At 40.2% G+C, this 23,090-nt stretch overlaps 3 protein-coding genes across 6 annotated transcripts; 2 read left to right on the top strand and 1 right to left on the bottom strand.

Annotated features, from left to right (window-relative positions):
• The first annotated feature begins 97 nt into the window (after positions 1–97).
• LOC117733711 (oxysterol-binding protein-related protein 2-like) lies at positions 98–8,732 on the top strand. Of its 2 annotated transcripts, none has more exons than XM_034537536.1 (14): positions 98–253; positions 539–670; positions 772–880; positions 1,184–1,259; positions 1,688–1,822; positions 2,038–2,135; positions 2,228–2,410; positions 2,896–3,003; positions 3,081–3,170; positions 3,264–3,390; positions 3,848–3,967; positions 5,083–5,206; positions 5,327–5,417; positions 6,617–8,732. In XM_034537536.1, the coding sequence occupies exons 2-14, from the start codon at positions 634–636 to the stop codon at positions 6,717–6,719; spliced, it is 1,401 nt and encodes a 466-aa protein (XP_034393427.1). In that variant the 5' UTR covers positions 98–253; positions 539–633; the 3' UTR covers positions 6,720–8,732. The 2 variants fall into 2 exon arrangements, with proteins under 2 accessions (XP_034393427.1, XP_034393428.1); XM_034537537.1 differs by having other exon boundaries at positions 158–253; positions 633–670.
• Positions 8,733–9,643: 911 nt separating this feature from the next.
• On the top strand, positions 9,644–15,610 carry LOC117733264 (proteasomal ubiquitin receptor ADRM1-like). 2 transcript variants are annotated; one of them, XM_034536775.1, is made up of 10 exons: positions 9,644–9,725; positions 10,439–10,666; positions 10,772–10,888; positions 11,568–11,691; positions 11,818–11,904; positions 12,008–12,125; positions 12,641–12,891; positions 13,880–14,037; positions 14,227–14,329; positions 15,297–15,610. In XM_034536775.1, the coding sequence occupies exons 2-10, from the start codon at positions 10,457–10,459 to the stop codon at positions 15,392–15,394; spliced, it is 1,266 nt and encodes a 421-aa protein (XP_034392666.1). In that variant the 5' UTR covers positions 9,644–9,725; positions 10,439–10,456; the 3' UTR covers positions 15,395–15,610. The 2 variants fall into 2 exon arrangements, with proteins under 2 accessions (XP_034392666.1, XP_034392667.1); XM_034536776.1 differs by having other exon boundaries at positions 9,658–9,725; positions 10,442–10,666.
• A 348-nt stretch (positions 15,611–15,958) lies between these two features.
• cables2a (Cdk5 and Abl enzyme substrate 2a) lies at positions 15,959–23,058 on the bottom strand. 2 transcript variants are annotated; one of them, XM_034536773.1, is made up of 9 exons: positions 22,466–23,058; positions 21,897–21,989; positions 20,092–20,169; positions 19,836–19,935; positions 19,563–19,731; positions 19,367–19,464; positions 18,114–18,220; positions 17,764–17,968; positions 15,959–17,063 (listed from the first exon to the last, which is right to left on the bottom strand). In XM_034536773.1, exons 1-9 carry the CDS (start codon positions 23,020–23,022, stop codon positions 16,923–16,925), a joined length of 1,548 nt encoding a protein of 515 aa, XP_034392664.1. In that variant the 5' UTR covers positions 23,023–23,058; the 3' UTR covers positions 15,959–16,922. The 2 variants fall into 2 exon arrangements, with proteins under 2 accessions (XP_034392664.1, XP_034392665.1); XM_034536774.1 differs by lacking the exon at positions 20,092–20,169.
• Between the last annotated feature and the right edge of the window lie 32 nt (positions 23,059–23,090).

The raw sequence follows: 23,090 nt of genomic DNA, 5'->3' as shown, positions 1-23,090 counted from the left end.
TGCCTCATAAATAAAGTGTATAACTGTTAATTGAACCATACGTTTGAGGAGTCGCGTCCATTCCGCCTTGAAGTCTTGTGAACGGTTAAAAACGGCTGAGCATCTATTTCTAGAACGCACACGGCCGCGCTGTGATTGTCTGACGGATCCGTCAGTCACGGTGTCCTTGCCGCCCACTTCCGCCCCGTTTGAGAAGCAATACACTCTTCGTTTGTTGATTTCACTTGAGCATTAATTTGACCTGAATTCACAGGTATATTTAATTTAATTGTGTGTAAATCTTCGTGTCGTGGTCTGTGTTGATAACGTAAACTAATCTCTGCCACACAACTTCCGGTTAACAGCGAAGCTTAGCAGTAGCGATGCTAACGGCTAGTTAGCTAGCACGGGCTAACTAACAACTAACTAGCTGAAGCTCTTCGGGGAGTAGAGCAGCTGACAGTGAGCTAGAAAGCTGTTGTTTTTTTAGACATAACATGAGGCTTACTGCATAATCTTTGGCTGCCATGCTTGGTGTAACTAGTCCGTGCTGTTGCAGGTGTGTCGGCTGTCTGTGATGCTTGGGGCTGCAGGGACAGGCCAATGGTGGAAATATGACTGTTGAGTAACACACAGTTACTTTCTCCGCTCAGTATGAACAGTGAGGAAGAGTTTTACGACGCTGAGACGGGTGAGACACGCTGACATATCTCATACCGTTAATTGTACTTGCTTCTTGTGCTAAGTTGTTTTCCCTCTTTCTTCCCTTGACCCTCATGTTGTCCCCATCAGGGCTGGAGTCAGATGATTCCTGTGAGGTCAGTTTTAAAGATGCGCTAGTGTTTGACAGTAAGCGGGTGACTGACGGCAGCAATCAGGAGAATGGAGTGTGGGAGCGCAGGTGAGGAATCATGCAGAAGTGTGGTCTGTCTTTCTATATGCATGTTACCACATTAGTCTTTGGGATAAGGTCTAAAGGGGTTCATTAAGCATGCACTCCCATTTAGAAGCAGACAAGGCCAGTGCAACCACAGTTGTATGCTGTTAGCTAGTGTGTTTTCAATGTTTCACTTTGAAAGATATCTGTATATTAATGCAGTGTATTGTGAAAACAATATTCTGCCAGCTATTAACAGATATGGCTCTCAAAAGTTTTGTCTGAGTTCACATTATATAAATCTTATTTGGTCCAAATGTGTACCAGGAAAACCCTGCCTGCCGAAATGATCTCCAGACACAATTTCAGTGTGTGGAGTATACTGAAGAAATGCATTGGCATGGTGAGTCCAATCTGCTTCCAATTTGATCTGACTTTCTCAAATCACATTTTGCTATTAACATGCTTTTCTTCTGGGTCTAGTGTGACATGTTTTTTGGAGTTTATAATTGAATACTTGCACGCTTCAGCTGTAATTGCACCGCTACAAGACTAATCATGTCTGAACTCTTTGGCTTCTCTCTGCTCAGCTGACTATAATTGGCGTGGAATTTTTTTGCAGGTTCTCAAAGTACCGAAATAGCCTAAATGAGCATCAGAAAACCAGGGATACAAAACGCATGTCCGACAGTATTTGTTGCATGAAAGTTAAATAATATGGTGCATGAGATGTTTAAGTAAGCAATTTTGTACGACAGTGTTAATCCGATCTGGTAGTTCACATGCTTATTTATGTGGTCTGTTCTTTGATCTTTTCATGTGCTCTTATAGGAGCTGTCCAAAATAGCGATGCCGGTTGTGTTTAACGAGCCACTGAGCTTTCTCCAGAGAATCTCTGAGTACATGGAGCACACTAACCTCATCCACAAGGCCTGCAGTTTGTCTGACTCAATAGACCGAATGCAGGTACAAATAAAGGATGATGCTGAGCATGTGACCCAAAGATATTCAGCTTTTCAATCACATGGGACAAAGGACATCTGTAAATCATCACATTTGAAAAGCTAAAACAAGGAAATGTTTGACGTTTTGCTTAAAAACGACTTAAAGGGTTAATTTTCTATCAGTCAATGAACCGGTTATTCTTTGCCACTCTTCTCTGATTCATGTCTCTGCAACAGGTTGTTGCTGCGTTTGCTGTTTCAGCTGTAGCATCTCAATGGGAAAGGACTGGAAAGCCATTTAATCCTTTACTGGGGGAGACTTATGAACTCACAAGGTATTAGAGAAGACAACATTGTCTTGATGATAGATGGAACCCAAAATGTTTCTTAAATAATTTCTGCAAGTTTCTAATTCATTTTTTTTAAGAGAGGACGAGGGATACAGGTTGATCTCGGAGCAGGTGAGCCACCACCCCCCCATCAGCGCCTTCCATGCCCAGTCTCTGAAACAAGAGTTTGAATTTCACGGCTCAATTTACCCAAAACTCAAGTTCTGGGGCAAAAGTGTGGAGGCTGAGCCCAAAGGCATCATGACACTGGAGCTACTAAAGTGAGTATTTGTGCTTTTTTATTTGTTATGAGTAGCTTTATTGCATCTGATTGATTTTGATTATTTGTTAGCAGTCAATGCAGTTTTTTTAAAGTGTTGGTCTTATGACCGCTCTTATATTTACATACAAACTGTGGATAAACTTTGGATAACATTTTTTAAATGAATGTGACCGTGTCTCCAACTAATCTTTAAAGTATTAGTTCAACATTGTAGGAAACATGTTTATTTGTATTCTTTCAGAGTGTTAGATGAGAAGATTGATACCACTCTCATATCTGTTTGTTACATGAAGCTACAGCCAGTTAGCTTAGCTTAGCATAAATACTGTAAATGGATAGCCTGGTCCTGTCCAAAGGTAAGAAATTGTCTTTTTAAGAGACCAACACAAGAGTGGTGTCATTCTTTTCATTTAATTCTCGGCAAGAAAAAGAATGCGTGTTTTCCCCAAAATATCGAACTATTCCTTTCTGAATTTCTCACAGACATAAAGAAGTGTACACATGGACAAACCCAATGTGTTGTGTGCATAACATCATACTGGGAAAACTCTGGATTGAGCAATATGGAACGGTGGAGATAGTCAACCACAGGTATAGTGACAATTCTTAACTGCAATATTTAAACTGGTTGTATTATTTATTTTATATATGTACTTTTAATCCATCAGGACTGGAGATAAGTGTGTGTTGAACTTCAAACCGTGTGGTATGTTTGGGAAAGAGCTGCACAAAGTCGAGGGTCATATCCAAGACAAAAGGTAAGGGCAAGATCACAGCAACACTGTTAATAGCCATCTGTTGTGATTTAATTTTCTCTAAACTGAATTGGATTCTCGTTGCTGTTGAACCAGTAAGAAGAAGCGCAGAGTGATCTATGGAAAGTGGACAGAGTGCATGTACAGCATGGACCCCAAGGTTTACGAAGCATACAAGAAGTCAGACAAGAAGACGGGGGGAGACTCAAAAAAGCTGAAACCGGTGAGCGAGTACAGTCTATTCTGTTTTGACTGATTTATGATCTGCTGCTTGAGTTTGTTCTCACGTTTGTCATTGACGTGTTTTATCTGTCTTACAACTGGACGTAATCTGACTCATCACTCTAAATTCTTTTCTCAAATGGTATCTTTTCCTTTCACAATAACATGCAGTGGCTTTAGTAGAAGGTAAGGTAAACATGTATTTGATATCTGTAATGTGCTACTGCTGTTGTCTAGTTTGAGTTATGTTCAAAGTGTAGTGTATGATTAGATCATTGCCAGCACTAATCCATAATGTCTTGCAATGACATGCATTTTTGCTTGAGATATGTGTTGAATTTGTGGCAACTGTAGTTCTGTGAATCAGCTGTTTGTACATGAACTGTATGTACTGTCAGCTTCAGCTTGTTAGTGCACCTCTGATCATGTTATTTATCTTTGTATGTGTGTTTGTTTAGGGACATAGTTGTGAAGCAGAGGAGTCAGATGAGATGCCAGAAGTTCAAGAGACTGTGACTGTGATACCAGGAAGTGCCTTACTGTGGAGGATATTGCCGCGGCCTGCTGATTCAGCACAGGTGAAAATCACACACACTTAAAACACACAGAACATATGCACACCTGTTAAAGTTGTCCTGGAGGCTTTGCTTGCAAACAAACTTGACCAAAACTCGTGTTTTTCACTGAGGGCAGGTCCTTCCCCTCATAAAACATTTATCATGAATTTGTATTATTCATCATCCTGCTTGTTGACATCTTTGTTTGCTAGCTTGCAGTCTACTTCTTTACAACCACACGTCTGTTTCTTAGCGCATCAGGGTAGCGTGAAACCAGCCGCATTGTCACACAAGCATGAATAATGCAAACAACTGGGGCCCATTTATAGAAACACTGCTCGGGTATCGTCACCTGCATTTCTCGGGTTACCTTTTAACTTTAAGGCTGTGACTGTTAAAGTGGGGAGGCAGTTGTTGTGACGATAGATGTTTTTTTATATTGGGGTGAATGGCTAGGTTTCTATTTCCCATCACATCAAATTAATTTCTGTAGGCTGATTAATCAGATTTTTATAATAAAACACATTTCAACTTTCTTGTGGTATCTAGCCGTGCAGGTGTTTTGGTCTTATCCGTCCAGATTTTAAGTTATAATTCTCTAAAATTGGCCCATTTCCTTTACCTCTAAAGGAATAGGTAAATAAAACTCAGTTTTGACACATCTTAGTAGCAAGAGTCTTCACGGAAGGAACTTTTTTCTCATGAAAAAATAGTTCCTATGACAAAGTGGATGAAGTAGTAGCCATGCAGATTCTGGAAGGACTTGTAGAATTCTTAATTTTGTGAACACTGCAAACAAAATTCCCCTCCATTCTGTTGAGGTGGAGGCAGAGATCTCAAAACTGGGCAAATGCATGTAAAACTATTTTGCATGAATAGATCCCAATAGAGATAAATGAGAATTGTTATTTTTACATAATTTGAGTGAACCAAACCCTTTTTAAATGGGTTTTGATTTCATTTTAGTTCTAGTCAGTGTGTTTTGGGACATCGTGATTTCTAAAAAGTCCTTAATAGATCAGGATTTTGTCTCAAAAGTAGTAAAATAGCTTAAGATTCTATGAATTAGCTGATTTAACAGCCGGAGAAATCACCTAATGAACAAAGATTGTTGTTCTCCGCGTTTCCTTGTGTAGATGTATAACTTCACCAGCTTTGCCATGACACTAAACGAACTGGAGCCCGGCATGGAGAGACTACTTGCACCAACCGACTGCCGGCTACGGCCCGACATCAGAGCCATGGAGAACGGAGACATGGGTAACACAAACCTCACATAAACCCACTGACAGAAGCCGACTCCATTAATTCCACCCACACACACACAACCCTCATATGATTCTGCAATTGCTTTTCATTCATATTTCTTTGTTTTTATAGACTCATCAAGTACAGAGAAAGAGCGGTTAGAGGAGAAACAAAGGGCCTCACGCAGGGAACGCTCTGTGGATGAGGAGGAGTGGTCCACCAGGTGTGTGTCTGTGTGCGCTCGTCACAAATTTCAAGGTGTATTTTCAAGAACTTGCAAATATAGCCCATCTCAGACGTGCACTTTGTGACATAAATGTGACTGCAATGTACGCATGGCGGAATAACACCTGAGTCGTTACATTATAGCCACAAATGTAACATTTCCATCATGAGTCTGAATTGGATGCTGTCATTTAATAAAAAAGGCACCACACCGTTTATTACACCGAGACAAATCTAATCCAATCATTTTAATATACCACAAAAGACTGATTGAGACACTTTTATGGTGTTGAGGAGATTATTCTGATATCAGATCATCATGATTTTCCCTGTAATGACTTAGTATTTATGAGTTTTCACTCATGCCAACAGTACAGATGGATTAATGTCCGGGAGCCACAACTCGCTAACATTCACTATCAAACCAACATCCAGCAAGGCGCTGCATTGGCCGTCACAGACATGCAAACGTACATTCCTGGTAAATTGTAATTTGAAAGTTTTATTTTTAATATTTTACCTCAACAGTTGCCACAAAAGATATAATAGTTGCTCCCGTGATCATTTTACAGACTTGTAAACCATGTCTGTGGTTTTTATAAACCATTCAGAGTTTTGTTATCTGATAAACCTCTAAGCACTTAAATCTGTTCCTCAAACTGGACTGGCTGATATCTATTTAACAAAACAAGCTAATTCTGGTCTGAATGCTTAACGACTCACTCCTAACCACCTGAGGGTGCTTTTACAGAATAGTGGAAAGCATGAGAAGATGTATTTAGAGAGAAGAAGGTCCTTTGTGTTCACAATAGTTGTGAGAAAGGCTTCAACGGTGAAATAAGTTTAGTTTCTGTTTGTCAAGTCACCTTTTGAGACTGATAAGAAAAGCACTTAAGCACACAAATAAAGCCAACAATACTACATATTTCATGATTTCAATGCCTCATACATCCTGGATTTCTGCCGTGTTAAATACATAATTGGAGAGATGACACTTCTCACATCATCGCAGTCTAACTAGAAGACAAACGCTTGGCGGCTGTGTCTCTTGGTAGTACAGAAGCTGTTTCTCACACCTCTCCAGCAGAAGAAGCTCCTCGAAACATAGTTTCAATCAAAGACTGTACATCCCTCATGCAATGTGATATTTCCTTTAAAGCCTGTAATTTAAACCCTGCATGTTTCATGTGTCTCCAGTTGGTTTCAGCTGGGAACAAACCCTCATACTGGAGCTGAGGATTGGCTGTACACGGGCGGATATTTTGACAGGAATTACACGGACTGTCCCAGCATTTATTGACCCAGGAGGAGGTGTTCAGTTTGAAGATCTCCTCACCGCTCTGATAGGATTCACTTTATTTCTCTACATCAATCGTTTGTGTCTTTGTGATGTCCAGACACTCACAGGTACTGTGTCTTTGTTTGAGTCCATAAAAAGCTGATATCAAAATGTTATCGGACAGTTTATCAGATTGGTACTGACTGTGGACTTTGTCATATTAAGAATTTTAGTTTTTTTTAGAATGTACTTAATGTAAATGTTGACATCTTTATATGCCCTAATCAAGACAATAATAGTCCACATATATGTTACTGGGTTTTTAAACCATGTGTGCGTGTGTGCTGATCATGCTGCTGCTGCAGGACACACACTCTGACTTCTAGAGGATATATTCTCAGTTTTAGTTCAGGTAGCCAACCGTAATCTTACCTGTAGACATACCACACACTTGTCCTGTTGCATTCAAATATCAGGGGTTATTTAAACAACATCTGCTACTTAAAAAAAAAAATTAGATAACCTATTTGAATATTAGATGTGCATTTTAGTTACCTGTGAACATCCATGAAATGTCACAAGTGTGATACATCTTCCGTGAATAGACTTACAGTAGAGATGAAAGCTGCTTATAACCACGTTTACCGTCACAGTAAACATATTGTTGGTACATTATATTGTCCACTGTAACATAGATAATGTGTATGATAATTGGTGCATGCATGTTCGCCAAGATTATTTACACAATGTTAAAGCCATAAAAACGTTTTTCTGCACTAAGTCTAATACTGTAAATGGATTCACATAAAACGTTAAAGCAACGGATACAGAGGATTTCGGTTTACAGCAGAAGGTTTTCAAAGTGGGACACTATAAGAAACATGTCAAAAGTTCATGTTAATGTATTTTTAAACGCTTATTAATATTATTTGTTTTAAGACAAACTAACTAAACAAGACATATTGTTGCCCTGGAGTCACTTGGGTAGATGGCTGTTGTTTATTTTAGTAAGTTTTGCACCATTAAAAGTTTACCAAATTAGCTATTAGCATTTCCTGTTTGAAATGTACAAACAACTATCACTGGATCTCTTTGATACTGAAGAAAATTTTTTTTTTTTTTAAACATGATGATTCTCAGGCAAGTCCTGGAGTTATAAATAGTCTTTGATTTCAATTATTTCTAACAGGATTTTAAAACGTTTATTTATATATTAATAATGATATTCCTGGGAAGTGCAAGTCAAGCCGAATCTAAAAATGTGTTACATATTTTGTGAGTTGCGACTGATGTCTCTCCTTCGGCGGTGCCTTGTCGAGGAACAGCTCGAAAACCTCTTGTATTAAGAGAAAGCTGTGTCATTTTATTATATATTTATTATAATAATTGCTATTTATCTTCACACATGGACAAGTAACTGACTGTTTTTAGAGTTCCCATTTTAAAATATTTTCCCCTCAGTGAAAGCTGTGTTTTTGGAGAAAGGAAAAACCAAACCAGGACCCTGTAGCCATCATAAATCTATGCAAAAAAAAAAAAAATCCATCCAGTCTGCCCTCCTGAAATGTGAACAATTAAACACTTACTCCTCTTTAACGTGTAGCCAATATGCGCTTCAGAGGCAGCAGTTAATGAATGTTGTGTGCTGTTGATAATGCTTACATACGTCCATACAGCAGTTGTTGGACGGTATATAGATGCTCCTTTGTGTTTCAAGGCACTAACATTGCATAAGCTGCACATTTGAACGCTCAGTCCAATGCACATGTTGTACAGTGAATATATATTCTACATCATGTCTTCCCCCAGCTTGTCATCTTTCCTCTGAATTCAAAGCACTTTGTGAGGCCCACAGACACCCAAAGGTGCAGGTTCGCTCCAATGGTTCTTCTGATCTCACTCCTTTTGCCTTCTTGTGCCATCTAGCGTCTATTTGAAAATGTTTACATTGTATGTTCATTCCCTCCCATACTGTTATCCACAGACAACCATATGCATACATGGCATATTTGAGAAATAAATGATGGACTATTACCAGCCCTGCTGTTGTTTGAACACTCACTTTAACAGCATCGTACAGCATCCATGTGTCTTATTAACACCGGTCGTTCCCAAATAAAAGGTCACAAGATTATTTAAAGGAGGCGAAAGAAAGGGCATGTTGCAGCTACACACCATTTTAAGGCCCCCTGTGTTATAAGATAGTTTTAACCCTCATTATTTTTGGTGCATGTTCCTTCAGGCGAAGAAGTGAGAGTTAAACTGAAGTGTAGACATTTTGGGGATCCATCATCGGGTTTAAGTTCGATCAAAACTCTCAGCTGTACGTTGTCTTTACTGCTAACTTCTAAATGTTAGCATGCTAACACTAAAGTAGGAGGTATCACGTATGTACTCATTTACCTAAGTATGTTAACAAAGTAGCAATACCACAGGTTAGAAGTACTGTGAAAAGTAAAAGTCCTGCATTCAACATTGTACTCGGGTATATATACAACGGTGTTAGGAACACAATATATTAACAGTACCTGTAAAAAAAAAAGTACCCATTTCAAAATTATGATATTAGATTATGAATGTTCATATCACTTTAATGTTTCACCTGGTAAAGGTGGAGATCATTAAAATTACTTTATATACTACTGTGTAGCTTAGTTGAATAATGCATAATTATTTATTCTGTAATGCCATTTAGTTTAAATAAACTTCAGGTAAATGTATATATAGTTCATTCTTGTTGAATTGTAGCATAAAATTGAAATGCTCAAGTACTCCAAAACTATGGACTAAGGATGTCTAATTATATAGTAGTTTAGTCTCTGATCCATATGTATATAAAAAGGTCCAGTACTAGAAACGGGACGTGTTGTGTCATCTCTACCTAACATGCTCACGGAGAGTTAAAGACGACGTTGTTGACACACGGTTCGACCAATCACCGTGAAGCCCCGGCGCCAGCCAGCCAATAAGGATCATCTTCACTGCGTTAGCCTGTTCTCCGGCTGAACGACATTTCAGTGGGTAAATGTAAGTATAACGCATCTTATTTTCTCGTATGTATTTTTAAATTAAGAACATATAAACCAGAAGGGTTTTAATCCCCGTGTGCGAATTGTAAAACTGAAGCTCCGTCGTGATCTCGTCGAGGTGAAAACAGACGGCTTGCTAACAACGTTACAGGATGCAGAGTCATCTGTGGCTGCTGCAGTAACGTTAGCTGGTTTATAATGGGAGCACTGGGATTAGCTTTGTCCTATGTTTCGTAATAAATCGGCTTCTTTATTATAACCTGTGTCTAATGTAGTCATTTGTTATGATAGCCTAGGAGAGCCGCACTATCCCCTGAAAAGAAATGACAAAATAATGGCTTTACATGAAATAGGTCAGAATTGTGTTTAGGATGAATGTGCAATCAAGAACTACCATTTAAAATATACTTCACTTAATCTGCTGGATAATGGGTTCATTGGGAGAGTGAGATACAGCAGGAAAAAGACAATCTCGTATATTCTTCAGGTTAATATCTGGGACGACACAGCACTTTTATATTTGAACATAAATCATGATTTTATTTTAAAAGTTTCTCCTCTTTATATTTTTGTTTCTTGACTTTACAGTTTTTATTTACATTTCCTCTTGCACCAAAATACCCAGGCACATTTCTTGTATGTAAAAACCTAAATAATAAATCCTAATAATCATACGCCATGTGCGTATATAACTGTCTTTCCTCCCCGCAGCAGTCTGTCCCGTTCATCATGGCGTCTGGAGCTTTGTTCCCCAGCATGGCGTCTGGGTCCCGCGGCTCCTCCAGCAAGTACCTGGTGGAGTTTCGGGCCGGTAAAATGACCATGAAAGGCAGCACGGTGACCCCTGACAAGCGCAAAGGTCAGGTGTACATCCAGCAGACCGACGACTCCCTCATCCACTTCTGCTGGAAGGATCGGACGACCGGGAACGTGGATGATGTAGGTGACGCTGTCTGGATCAAACAATAATAATAATAATAATTATTATTATTATTATTATTATTATTATTATTATTATTAACACCTTTTCATGTTCTGATTTAGGACCTGATCATCTTTCCTGATGACTGTGAGTTCAAACGAGTGAGCCAGTGCACCACCGGACGAGTCTATGTGCTGAAGTTCAAAGCCGGCTCCAAAAGACTCTTCTTCTGGATTCAGGTATGAAGCACAACGGCCTGCAGAAAAGCTGCATGTGGCAGAAACGCAGGCTTTATATACAAGTCTGGCAATATTCTATATTTTTGTTATTGTCAACGAATCCCATGACAAGTCTCTGTGCCATAGAACTCCACTGTTGTCCAAAACCCATCAATGAGCAACGCTGTTGCCCTGAGTGACATGTTCCTTCATCAAAATGTGGACACTGTTGTTCATTTTGAGTCAGTCCCACGTACACCGTCCTGCTGTCGTAAATTCCTGCTCGGGCACCAAATGTGTATTAGTCCCCAGCTGAAAATAGACCTTAGCAAAAGCCCTACTTACTACTGTCTGTGGGACTTGTTCCAACGTAATAAAATATACACTATAGATGGAGCATTTACTGCGCTTGAGTCGTTGGGAAGAAATTAGTTGACTAACAAGAATATAGAATATCGCCAGCCCTGTCTTTTAAACACTTGAAAGTTGAACCAACTCGTAATGCATCTTTCCAATTAATTTCAAATTCAAATCAACAGAAAGAAGACAATAAATTACTAATTGTTATATAATTATAAACAATATAACATATATAAACACAATTATATCAATGCTCAAAGTAGTAGAATTTCTGAATTAAGTGTTAAAAACTTTATTAGTGAGTCAGTACGCCTGAGCAGTTTGTTTTTTCTGATCTCAGGAGCCAAAGACTGACAAGGACGAGGAGCACTGCCGCAAAGTGAACGAGTATCTCAACAACCCTCCGATGCCTGGCGCTCTCGGTAGTGGCGGCAGCGGAGGACATGATCTGTCCGCTCTGGGAGGTAACGGATGCTCACATTATAGTTTTCCTGTAATGTGCAAGAAGCTTAAATATATGTCCTCAGAAAACATCTAAAAAGTGAATTTAATCACTGATGCTGTATGTCAACTGTTCATTTTTCGTGAAGGGGAGGGTGGTCTGCAAAGCCTTCTGGGTAACATGAGCCACAACCAGCTCATGCAGCTCATTGGACCAACTGGACTGGGGGGGATCGGTACGTACCTGCATGCATAATGAGACAAAAGAGGGCAACATCTTGCTAACTGCAGTTTCATGCTCTCGGGAGAATAATGTGGCTGTTTCTCTCTGAACAACAGGTGGTCTCGGGGCACTGGCTGGTCCCGGATTGGCCAACCTCCTGGGGGGCGGCGGCGGCGGCAGCAGCAGCAGCAGCAGCAGCAGCAGTGTTCCCGCAGCCAGTAACTCCTCCACAAGGTTTCCTATTCCGTTTAATATCGAAGACAATACCTTTTTTAACACTCTGCTGTTATAGTATAATTTTATTATGGGGCTGCAACGGACGATTATTCACGTTATTGATTAATCCGCTGATTCATTCCAAGGTTTAGTTTCCTTGTTTTGTCGGACCAACGGTCCCAAACTCAAAATATTCAGTTTTCTATTCTACATTTTAGAAGCAAACGGCTGATTTTCTGTCAAGTCGTAAACCGATTTTTCGTTGCAGTTCCACTCTGATAATAGTTGAAGGACATAAACCAGAATATGTTTTGGTATTATTGCTTAAAAGAAATGACTAATAGTTTCTCATTTACTTTCTGTTGATCATCTAATTTATCAATTTTAAATGAATAAATCAGAATCCAAAGTAGTAACAAGAGGCGACTAGAGGCACTTATCTGGTTGCTGTTGTTGCTGATGATGATGATAAACAATATCACAGGTTGAGATGTATTGTATCTCATGTTGACTCGTGATCTCTCTCCTCTCAGTCCGTCCACAGCCGTCACCCCCACCCCCACCTCCACCTCCACCTCCACCTCTGCTACCAGTCGGCTCGCCTCCACCCCGGTGCCGACGACCCCCATCACTCCCTCAGCGGCCTCCCCCACAGCCACCACACCCTCCACCCCTGCGGTTTCCTCTGTGGCGGCGGGGGCAGCTAACCCTGCACAGCCCATCCAGCTGAGAGACCTGCAGAGCATCCTGGCCACCATGAATGTGCCCGCCAGCGGACAAGGAGGTGAGGAACCGAGCGAGCGAGAACCACAGTCCTCAGGACTGGAATTATACCAACACGAAAATAACCAGCAGAGGAAACGCACATGATTAGGCCTAAGTTGTGTGGTCCCGCAAGTAATTATGCAGCAAAGAAATAGCACTGTGAATGCAACCGTCTCTGTAATACTGTGTTATTTTAACATGAAAACTATCATTTGCAAACTGCAGTCTTGCTGTTTTGGTTTAATTTTACTCTGCTACTCTATATTAGGCACAACTATCCTGTTTCATGGACACTATTTATTCACATCGCCTACAGATTCACATCAAAAAACTGCTTAAGGAGCAGAAAAAGATAAACCCACTGAACACTGCTTTGTGACTGAACATAGACAGACATGTAAACAAAATAATACAAAAATACTCAAAAGCGCTGCTGTGGTACTTCCCACTACAGTATGTGTCTCCAGCACCACATTTAGCCATGAGGTCACACCATGGTGACGCACGGACAGACGGTGAAAACATCACCAGCCAAACACTTTCACGGCTGGGAAACGCTGACGGGGAACATTTTACTGACGATACTACTACTTTTACTTGAACTGTTTTGAAAGACAGGACTTGCACTGCAGTATTTTCCCAGTGTGTTATCGCTACTGTGATATGTTCCTTTTTATTCAAGTAAATGATCTGAATACTTAATTCTCCACCGTATTTATGTTGTCTGATCTCCTGAAGCGAGCTAATTCATGAAGGCTCCAATTGAATACAAGTGGAAGTAACTCTGACGTCAGACAGGTCAACATTCAGGGGTTTGAATGTTTTAATGCTGACTATCTAACGTTTATAATCGCTACAGATAGACTAGGATTGGACAAGAGTATCGCCTACAGACTCGCATACATAAATAAGCATTCTAATAAAACTGAAGAAGTCGTGATTTGTCGCTCAGGACATCTGGATACCTTTTAGAGTAACCGGTCAGTGGGGATGTTTGTCACCTGCAGTGGACCTTGCCAGCGTCCTGACCCCTGAGATCATGGCTCCCATCCTTGTGAACCCCGAGGTGCAGCAGAGGTTGACTCCTTATCTGCCCTCTGGAGAGTCCCTGCCTCAGAGCACGGAGGAGCTCCACAACACGCTGAGCTCGCCTCAGTTTCAGCAGGTAACGTGTGCGCTGTGCTGTGTTTGGAAATCATTATAACTTTCCCTAATTCTGGGAATTAGTATATTATTATTATCAGGCTTATCGAATCTCTAGTATATTCTCTTTTTAGCAGGATTCCGGTCACCGTGACTCACACTTATCTCGTTGTTGTTTGTCCTCATCCGGGTGTGTATCGGCTCCCTGCAGGCCATGAGCATGTTCAGCAGCGCCCTGGCGTCCGGGCAGTTGGGGCCTCTGATGAACCAGTTCGGTTTGCCGGCTGAGGCTGTGGACGCAGCCAACAAAGGAGGTCAGTGTTCTGCCCACATCAAGGAGAGAAAACTGTAACGGTTTGTTTCACGGCTAGAAAACAAATCTTTCTGTTCACACAGAGAGATTGTAAGATGCACAGGGAACTGGAACATTTTTATATATTTTTTTTAACTGTGCTGGAATGTAACCAGGTACATATTTACTTAAGTTGTTTGAGTATTTCCTGTGGTGGAAGAATTATTCTGATCCTTTGCTCAAGTAAAAGTACTAATGTCACACTATGAAAATACAAGTAAAAGTGCTGTATTCAAGCCCTTAGTAAGTATGCCCATCATCAAAAGGGAAAGATTTCATTCCACAGATGATTGGTCCCTGTCAGTGATTTATTTTATACTGTTATTAATACACAAAACAAATCATCTTGTGTGTAAGTCAGTCCATCACTGAGTATTTCCAAATTGTGCTACCTAATACTTGTACTTCACCAACAACTCCACTAAATGAATGTGACAGCTACAGTTACCTTAAAATGTTACATACAATACATGATTATATTATAGTGAATAAAATGAGTTCCTCCTTGACTCTGCTACAGCATTAAAATGCTTTCGTACTAATGTACCAGTAATAATTATTGTAATGCTATAATATAAATTAGTTGTCATACATTTGATATAGTACTATACTGTGACTTTTCTATTACACACCATTCATGGAATTACCTTTTTATGACTCAATGACTTTTGACACTTTTTTTCTTTCGATTATGATGACTTTTTGACATACTTCATTATTTCCTCTATATTGTCATGCTATAATATTTTTGTATTAACTCTTTTTCAACATACTATGACTTTTTTGGAAGTACCGTCCTGACTTTTGACATCGTAGTGTCAAAAATAAAATGATGTTTTTCAACATGCTGTATTACTTAATGACTTTAACAAAAACAATATTTCGCCTAATTTTTAGCAATAGTTTTATGGACATTTCTATCGTTGTAGATGTCGAGGCTTTTGCCAAAGCCATGGAGACGAAGCCGGACCAGGATGGAGACTCCAAAGAGAAGAAAGACGACGATGAAGACATGAGTCTGGACTAAGAATTCTTAAAGTTTATTATTTAAGGTATTTATTTAGCTGCTTCACTCGTTTTGTAACTATTAAACATTAAGGATAAAGATCGTATAGTAGAGAATGTCACTAAGACTCCCTCCCTTGCTGATAGTGCCGTGTTCATCCTCCAACAGTGTTTGTTGTTATCAAAAGGAGGAAGCTGAGTGAACATGGAACCACCTGCAGTAAAATTATGAAACATGCCGAGCTGTCTTGTGTTTATTCTCATAACTTACTTCGCCCAGAGAAGATAAACTGCTTCATATGATTGATTGTTGGGGAGGAACAAAACATGATTTTTTCAGTTTCTGAAAAACATTTATTTTACAGTAAGAAACCAATGAATAAATACACATTTGACAGCAACCATACAAATACAACATTTTCTGCAGTTACATATCTATTTGGATGTTTATCGTAATACATTTATTTTTTTCAGCACAATAAAAACCACAACACTTAAAGATCTCTACAGCAGCAATACTCAAATGTCACTCATAGGTAACAATTTCTCTGCCGCTGAAGTTTTAGGCACTTTTTCTTTCCACACACAAACACCTAAATCTGAAGAGCTACACATTAAGTGGCAACTGCAGTCATGTGATCTGTTAGCAGTACAATCAGTTACCTTCCATTCACTTACAATGGGAGCACAGGTGATTTCAGTGATCACAGCAACGGTAATACATATAATTATAATCTCTTTGGATTAGATTTGAGCCATTCAAAGACATGAGAACGTAAAAACACCTGAGAACTGAAAGATGCGTCAACTAGCCTGACAGGAATAAATTCCAGTGTTTTCTTTTTGAAAATATAAAAACATCTCTGGTTAATGACATTCAAATTAAAAGCATCACATATTATATTATTCCAACAGTTGTACTGTACATCGGCACACAGTCTGAACACAGCTGGCCACATGAGTGTGAACTAATATTTTCTATTCACAAGATAAATATGAATGTGGCTGGAGTATTGTTGAACATACAAGTATTGAACAAACTTAAATTGAAGGTTATGTTCTTCTCTGATCTTTTTCACCAACAATCGACAGTGTCAGTCTCTTGGCTAAAATCATCTTCAATGTCACAGTGGTGTTTAAAAAGGCATTTACAAAAATCAACAGTATGGTTCCTTGTAATTCATAAGTACGCTACCAACTGTAGTCATGAGAAATGTGCAGGAGACGAGTCTTCCGCAAACATCACAGCGTATGTTTTAATTTAAATAGTTTAAGAACACTAGGACGTATTAAAATAAAAGCACAATTAACGTGCTCATCAAAACATCTCTAACATAGAGTTCATGACTGCATTAGCAACGTCACACGTACAAAAAGACATTCGGAGACACATACAAGTCTAAAATATGAGTGTAAACTAGTTATCCTTCATAAACAGTGAGCGACCGAAAATAAATAGTATCAGAAGTATTTGTTTCAACACCACAGCTTATAAAAGGGGTCGCTCCACCACAGAAACAGTGCCGATTACTCTACCACACACACAAGTCCTAGCCTTGCTGCACCAGCTTGCGGTAGTGTGGCATAACCTTACTCTCTGGTAGGTAAAGGCCCATCTCCAAGGCAACCAGCACCGGGAACTCCAACGGAATCAACTCCCGTCTGTTGATGCGGAAACGCTCCTCCAGCTTCTGCTCGCCCACACGGAGAAAACAGAGGAAGAGTTTAAAAAGGAAAGCACGAAATGTGTCGATCATGAACACTGAAATATATTAAGCATCTGTTTGATGCTCCTGCAGGTTTATTTTGTCCATAGCGAGTCACTGGAGATGAGGCGGTGACTTTATTTTTATGACATACTATGAGATTTGTTTTTGTAACTGTTTTTACAAACAGATTATGATGACTTTTTGACATATTTCATTATGACACTGACATGTAATACGACAACCTTTTATAAACTTTGGAGACGTTAGAGATATATAATTACTTTTTCAACATGCTACTGTGAAATGTTGACAAAAATATGACTTATTACATTTTTTCGACAAACTGATTATTTATTTTTACATATGTATGAAATTTGTTTTTAACAATATGCTATACAATTAAATTTACTTTTTTATAAAGATTTCCGACACATTACTTTTTTTTTCACACAATACTATGACTTTTTGACATGCTTTATTACTTTAAACGTTTCTGGCGAAAAACGTATTAGTTATTTGAAAAGTATATAAGGAGAGGGAATTATGACCTGTTGAACTCGTTTCTAACGCACTGGAATGAGATCACTACTCGTATCAGCTGATTAGCAAGTTTCCCACTCTGGGGATCAATAAAAATGTATTCTTGCACATCGAGTCCATGTTCTATGGAAACTTTACTCACATCAATGAGCTGTTTGACTTCTGGCTTCCGCAAATCGCTGCTGATCTTCGCGGCCAGCAACACGCACGCAGCTGCCACCAACTTCCGGTTCTGCTTGTTGAGGCAGCCCTGCAGCACCAGCTTCTCAAAGTAAACAAAAGCCATCGCTATGGTGACCGGCTGGAGACCGCAGTCATCACTCATGGCCCGCATCTCCCGCTTCAGGCTAGTTTGAAGGCAAGAGAGAAGTCACTAACTGATTAGTTTTCTAAGAAAGAGTGCGTTTGAACCAGATTAAAATTGGAAATGAAATGTGATGAGGTACAAAAGGCTCTAAGAGGACATTTTGAAACTCCAGAGGGAATCTGTACCTTCTTATCTTGCTCAGAGTGAGCTTGATGTGAGGAAACTTCTCTTTGAAAGTCTCATTCATGTCCTTCTTCAGGTCAGATGGTTTCACATACTCAACAACAGTCGTCTGAAGAGATGAAAAACAGTTTTACAGTTCTGCTTTTTCTTTTGTCCCTGTAGGTAAGGACGGTCTCACGCACGCACGCACGCACGCACGCACGCACGCACGCACGCACGCACGCACGCACGATGGGATCTACTCTGCAGCATTAAAATCATGTGAACTCTCACAGAGCTAGAAGTTGGTTTATCTGCTTCATTTTACAGATTATAGCCGATTCATTTACAGGTTGAATTAAACAGACCTGTACCTGAAATCAAATAACCAGTGTGTTTGCATTTTTTTGTGTTATTTTGTGTAGCAGAATGGGCCCGCGACCTGTATTTTGTTGTGCAACCCGATGTAAAAAAACAACAAAATAACCTTGTGTGTGCGCTTGAGGGATTGTGTGCATCACTGCGTCTGTCCACGGATAAACTTACATACTATACTGCATAATATTTTGGGTGCTCTTTTATGGCGGAGTCTTTTAAGTGACTTGCACGTTCTCAAAAAAAACTTGTATTGCCTATTTGATACCGTCATTGATTGACTGCTGACTCACTACTCTAAACAGGCCCCCCAACAGAGGGGGAAACAGCTTGCTCTATATTGCTTTGGGCGGTGCGTTTGCCTATCAGCTAACAGGTGACTGAAATACCAAGCGGCCACCTTCAAGATTCCATAAAGAAATTTCAACATGCACAATCCAAATAGTCAACATGTGTGAATATCTCCCGACAGCCCATTATCAAACATGTTATAACTAAAATGACAACGGGCAAGAGGAATATGTTTTAATCCAACCTTTCGCCTTTTTTGAGGAAACTGCATTCAGTGCTTTTAAAAACTTTTCAAGAACTGCAGAGACCCTGTCATTTCAGTTGTAGTCCAAGTTTAGATGGAATTATTTAAAATATAAAGACGAATTGCGAGATGTAATATCCTCCTTACTTTCTCAGTCTGCAGTCTGTCATGCACACACATACTTGTAAAAAGCAGAAAAACAAATCTGTGAAGAAAATGTTTTACTATGATCCTTTACCCCATAACAAAAAAATAGATTTATTGTTTACATTATCTTTTAAAAAAAAATTGCTTACTAGAGAAATGTGACTTTATCCTGAATTGTTGACGTCATTTAAATGTACCGAGTAAAGAGAACAAACTCACCACGTATGATGCAAATATCAGAACCCTCTTGTGTCTCCCACAAGGCCACTGAGGGTCACTGAGTAGGTTAGGATTGTACTCTACCACCTCCTCTGTAGCTGAAAAACACAGAAAAGACAGTGTGCTATAACATCTGATTATCAGTTCAACAGTGAAGAAGCACATTTGTGCCCGTTGGTCCTAATTTGAGACATACATGGGTCTTGTGCCACGCTGTTGTTCAGACGAGCCGGGGTGAAGTTCCTCTGCCCATTGCCACGGAAACGGGACTGGGGGGTCTGAGCTGTGCAGTTCTCTGGTGCGCCGCCGCTCTTCTGTCTCACCAAGGCATTGGTTGGGTAAAGGAACTGAGCGTATGACACCGTCTGAGAAGCGAAAAGGAAACCGTCAGCAACCTTCGAATCAAGCAGGTATATCTGAGTAATGAGAGTATCTCGGGTCTTCCTCATAGTCCGAGGAAGACATTTACCTTGCCACAGTCTCCAAGCTCCACACCTTCAAGGGAAGGAAGCAGGTCAGCAGCCACAACAGAAGACAACCTCTGTCTCTGTGCCTCCAGCTTAGGATCACTGTTCAGAAAGAGTCACATTGGTGTCATTCTCACCACACAACAAAGTCACACTGCCCTTTCCTGACAATGATGATGACAAATCACTCAGGAGGATGATGAAAACATAAAAGCGATGGGTGGGTGCACTCTGCTTGGGATGGTGCTTTCTTTGTACCTGAGGTGAGCACTCTCTCCATAGGGCAGCACTGAGAAAGCGGCATATAGCGACCGCTTGGCACAAATCAGCACGATCCTGCAGGACACAGCAAGTTAAGGCAGACAAAACAGATGGTGTGTCAGTCTACAAGCAACAGCTACAGTCACTGCTACTCTCCCCACAATATTCATTGTCAATTGAGCTACAGTGGCTACGAAACCAGTCACACTTCTATGTTGATCGGAATTACTACCAAAGCTGAACCGCTATCAAAAACTACATGAAGCTCAAAGTGGAGGAAGAAAACCTCTCTCTTGTAATACCATTACATCCAAGTCACAGAGAGAAGTCATTTTGATGATCAATTAATTGTCCTTTTAAAGCAAAAATACAAAACAAATCAAAGGCTACAGCTTCCATTATGTTCCAAATGTAAAACGACTATTTTCTGGTCACTTGGCCTTCTTTCATAATTAACTTAAAATCTTAAAGTTATGGATGGCTGGCCGGCCAAAACAAGAGACAAGTCACTTTGCACTCTAGGAAACTGTGACAGAAATTGTTCACTATTTTCTGATAAAACAAGTCCAAACCAGTATCAATTCATGTGCAATTTATTCTCTTGATTAATCAATTAGTGCCAGAGTCTCATTCAATCATTAGTCCAGTGCCTTCAGTGATACCTTTCCTCCCAAAAATAAAAAAGATATACATTTTAATAGAAATATAACATATACACATTTTTAAATTGGAGAAACTGGACCCCTTAAAATGTTTGCTTGATGAATGATTAAAATCGGTCAACAAAATCTCTGTCTATACAATTAACCAAACAAAGTTAATCATCATAAGAGACGATAAATTGAAACCTGAACAGAAGCTGTAGACAGTGATTTTGGCTTTAATGCTGGAACCTTATGCTTATCTCTTTGCTCAAAGGTTATGTAAACACACAAGGCATAAACTGGGGCTCCCAGATGGACTGACGAACATCAACAAACACAGTTTACGGTCACTAGAACTCTTATGTTCTGCTAAATATGTAGACAAATCACTCAGTCTACTTACAACCACTGAACACAACTTCAGCTGCTCACAAAACACTAATCAGTAACAGTCAGCAGGCCCTGGGTCTCAGAGAGCGATAATACATCTCTTACTAGGAACAATACAGCAACACAAAAATCTACTTGTGTTAATAAGCTTAGGAACATAACCTAGACAGCTTTGCTTCAGCTTAGTTAGTAACATGCACGGCCTCAAACAGAAAGTAAGACTTGAGGGGTAATTTAGGATTGCTGCATCATTGTTTTGCACACAGCAGAAAACACATGACACATATTCATGTATGTGGGTGGGCATGGAATGTTAGTTGAGTGGAGGAGAAATGTAAAATAATTTTTAAAAAACACATAGTATGGTAAGCGATAAAAAATATGATACGTGATTTTTAGTGAGATAGAAAATATTCCAGAAAATAAATCCAAAACAAATACCACTCGTTAGTCCTATTGGGTATAGGGTGTTATAATTCTACACAGCACCTCTTTTGGTTTTGGCAAAGCTTCCAATGGTGATTACATGTACTGTAGCTGTCGCCACGCAGCAGCTGCACTGCTAATATTCTCTGCAGGCCAAACTAACTCTTTGTGCCAGAGCTAAGCAGCTTATTACAATATTAACAAGAGTATAACACTGCTTGTGAGCTGAATGCATATTTCAGATAACAAAATAAAGCAGCCTTTGTTTTGTTTTTAACAGGAAACTTTTTATCTCACACACACACACATAAATGTATTTGTAAATATAAATTGGAGACTCACCTACATCCCCTGGTATCGTACTGTCTCATACTCTTGATGAAGTGGACTTTCTTTGGCACTTTGGGTCCAGGAGAACCAGAGACATTCCTCAACCTGAATACCATAACAGATGATAAAGAAAAAACACTTAATTAATGTAACAAAATAAAAAGGACCTTCACCTGATGTGGCTCATCATAGATTCTGAGTAAAAGCAAAATATGATAGTCAAGATTTATAAAAAGGTATTTTCTCTAAACAAGAAACCACACCATAAAGCTGACAATTGACACAGGAGTCATCTCCTATTTTAAAGCAGGCCAGTGACTATAATGTATGTCTAAGACATCAAGTAACATTAGAGAATACAGTGAAATAACCCTAGAATGTTCCATCTATACATCCCATATTATGTAAACATATTTTATAGGTTAAAGCAGAGCATACTGGAACTTTACTAAGGCTACATAAGTACAGGAGAATGAAAGTGACTTCCTGTCTTTATACCTGCTGGTTATATTTTATGCGGAAGTGAGCACTTGGACGGTTTTAAAGGCCCATGTTGAGACACCGACCACTGATACACTCACCTCTGTCGTGAATCCAGAGAATTACCGGTCGGGACCGGGCTAATAGCGGCGGGCGTTGACCTGACACGGGAGCAGGGATGCTGTCCGGTGGTAACAGGAGACAGAGGGGTGTCCGGGGTTAGCGTCTCGGCCCCACTACCACCCTCCAAAAATACATCGTTGGCCCCCACAGCGGACGCCCCGGCAAGTCCCGGAGACATTACTGAAGAAGGTCGGGTTGGACAGACCACCACCCCGGGGAAACTGAAGGACGAGCCACTTCCGGCATTGGTGGGTTCTGTCACCTGGACGACCGGCTCTTGGCTAACCGCCGGCAGGGGCTCGAGCGTTGCGCCGCTGTCTCTGCTCCCGAGTCGCTGCTCCTCCGCGGCTCTTTGGTCGGCGTTTCCATCGCTCAGCTGACACTGGGGCCGTCCGTCGAGTGAGATATTAGTTAGAAACAACAACGCCGCTTGTCTTCTTCTAGAATCCTTTGCTTTCCTCCGGTGCTCTCGGTGTGTTTTCACTGGTTTGCTGTTGTTGCCGGTGGACTGCAGACCGCAGACAGCAGTCGCCATTCTAGTTTGAAATGTGGCCGTTGAACGCAACTGGAGACCGGTAGCACAGCATTAGCCCCGCCCCTCTT

The sequence above is a fragment of the Cyclopterus lumpus genome, chromosome 7 (genome assembly GCF_009769545.1).
Source record: "Cyclopterus lumpus isolate fCycLum1 chromosome 7, fCycLum1.pri, whole genome shotgun sequence".
NCBI classification, from domain to species: Eukaryota; Metazoa; Chordata; class Actinopteri; order Perciformes; family Cyclopteridae; genus Cyclopterus; species Cyclopterus lumpus.
Note: the sequence above shows the minus strand (reverse complement) of the source record. Positions and strands in the feature narration are given on the sequence as shown.

What these genes read in the sequence shown, in the direction of transcription:
- LOC117733711 (XM_034537536.1), top strand. Translation starts at nt 634, where the DNA reads ATGAACAGTGAGGAAGAGTTTTACGACGCTGAGACGG. An exon ending in TGAAGAAATGCATTGGCATG is followed by an intron (nt 1,260 to 1,687) that starts GTGAGTCCAATC and finishes GTGCTCTTATAG; the next exon opens with GAGCTGTCCAAAATAGCGAT. An exon ending in ATGACACTGGAGCTACTAAA is followed by an intron (nt 2,411 to 2,895) that starts GTGAGTATTTGT and finishes AATTTCTCACAG; the next exon opens with ACATAAAGAAGTGTACACAT.
- cables2a (XM_034536773.1), bottom strand. Translation starts at nt 23,022, where the DNA reads ATGGCGACTGCTGTCTGCGGTCTGCAGTCCACCGGCAACAACAGCAAA. An exon ending in AGCTTGGAGACTGTGGCAAG is followed by an intron (nt 19,732 to 19,835) that starts GTAAATGTCTTC and finishes TTCGCTTCTCAG; the next exon opens with ACGGTGTCATACGCTCAGTT. An exon ending in ACTCTGAGCAAGATAAGAAG is followed by an intron (nt 17,969 to 18,113) that starts GTACAGATTCCC and finishes CCTTCAAACTAG; the next exon opens with CCTGAAGCGGGAGATGCGGG.
- LOC117733264 (XM_034536775.1), top strand. Translation starts at nt 10,457, where the DNA reads ATGGCGTCTGGAGCTTTGTTCCCCAGCATGGCGTCTGGGTCCCGCGGC. An exon ending in CGACCGGGAACGTGGATGAT is followed by an intron (nt 10,667 to 10,771) that starts GTAGGTGACGCT and finishes GTTCTGATTTAG; the next exon opens with GACCTGATCATCTTTCCTGA. An exon ending in TGATCTGTCCGCTCTGGGAG is followed by an intron (nt 11,692 to 11,817) that starts GTAACGGATGCT and finishes TTTTTCGTGAAG; the next exon opens with GGGAGGGTGGTCTGCAAAGC.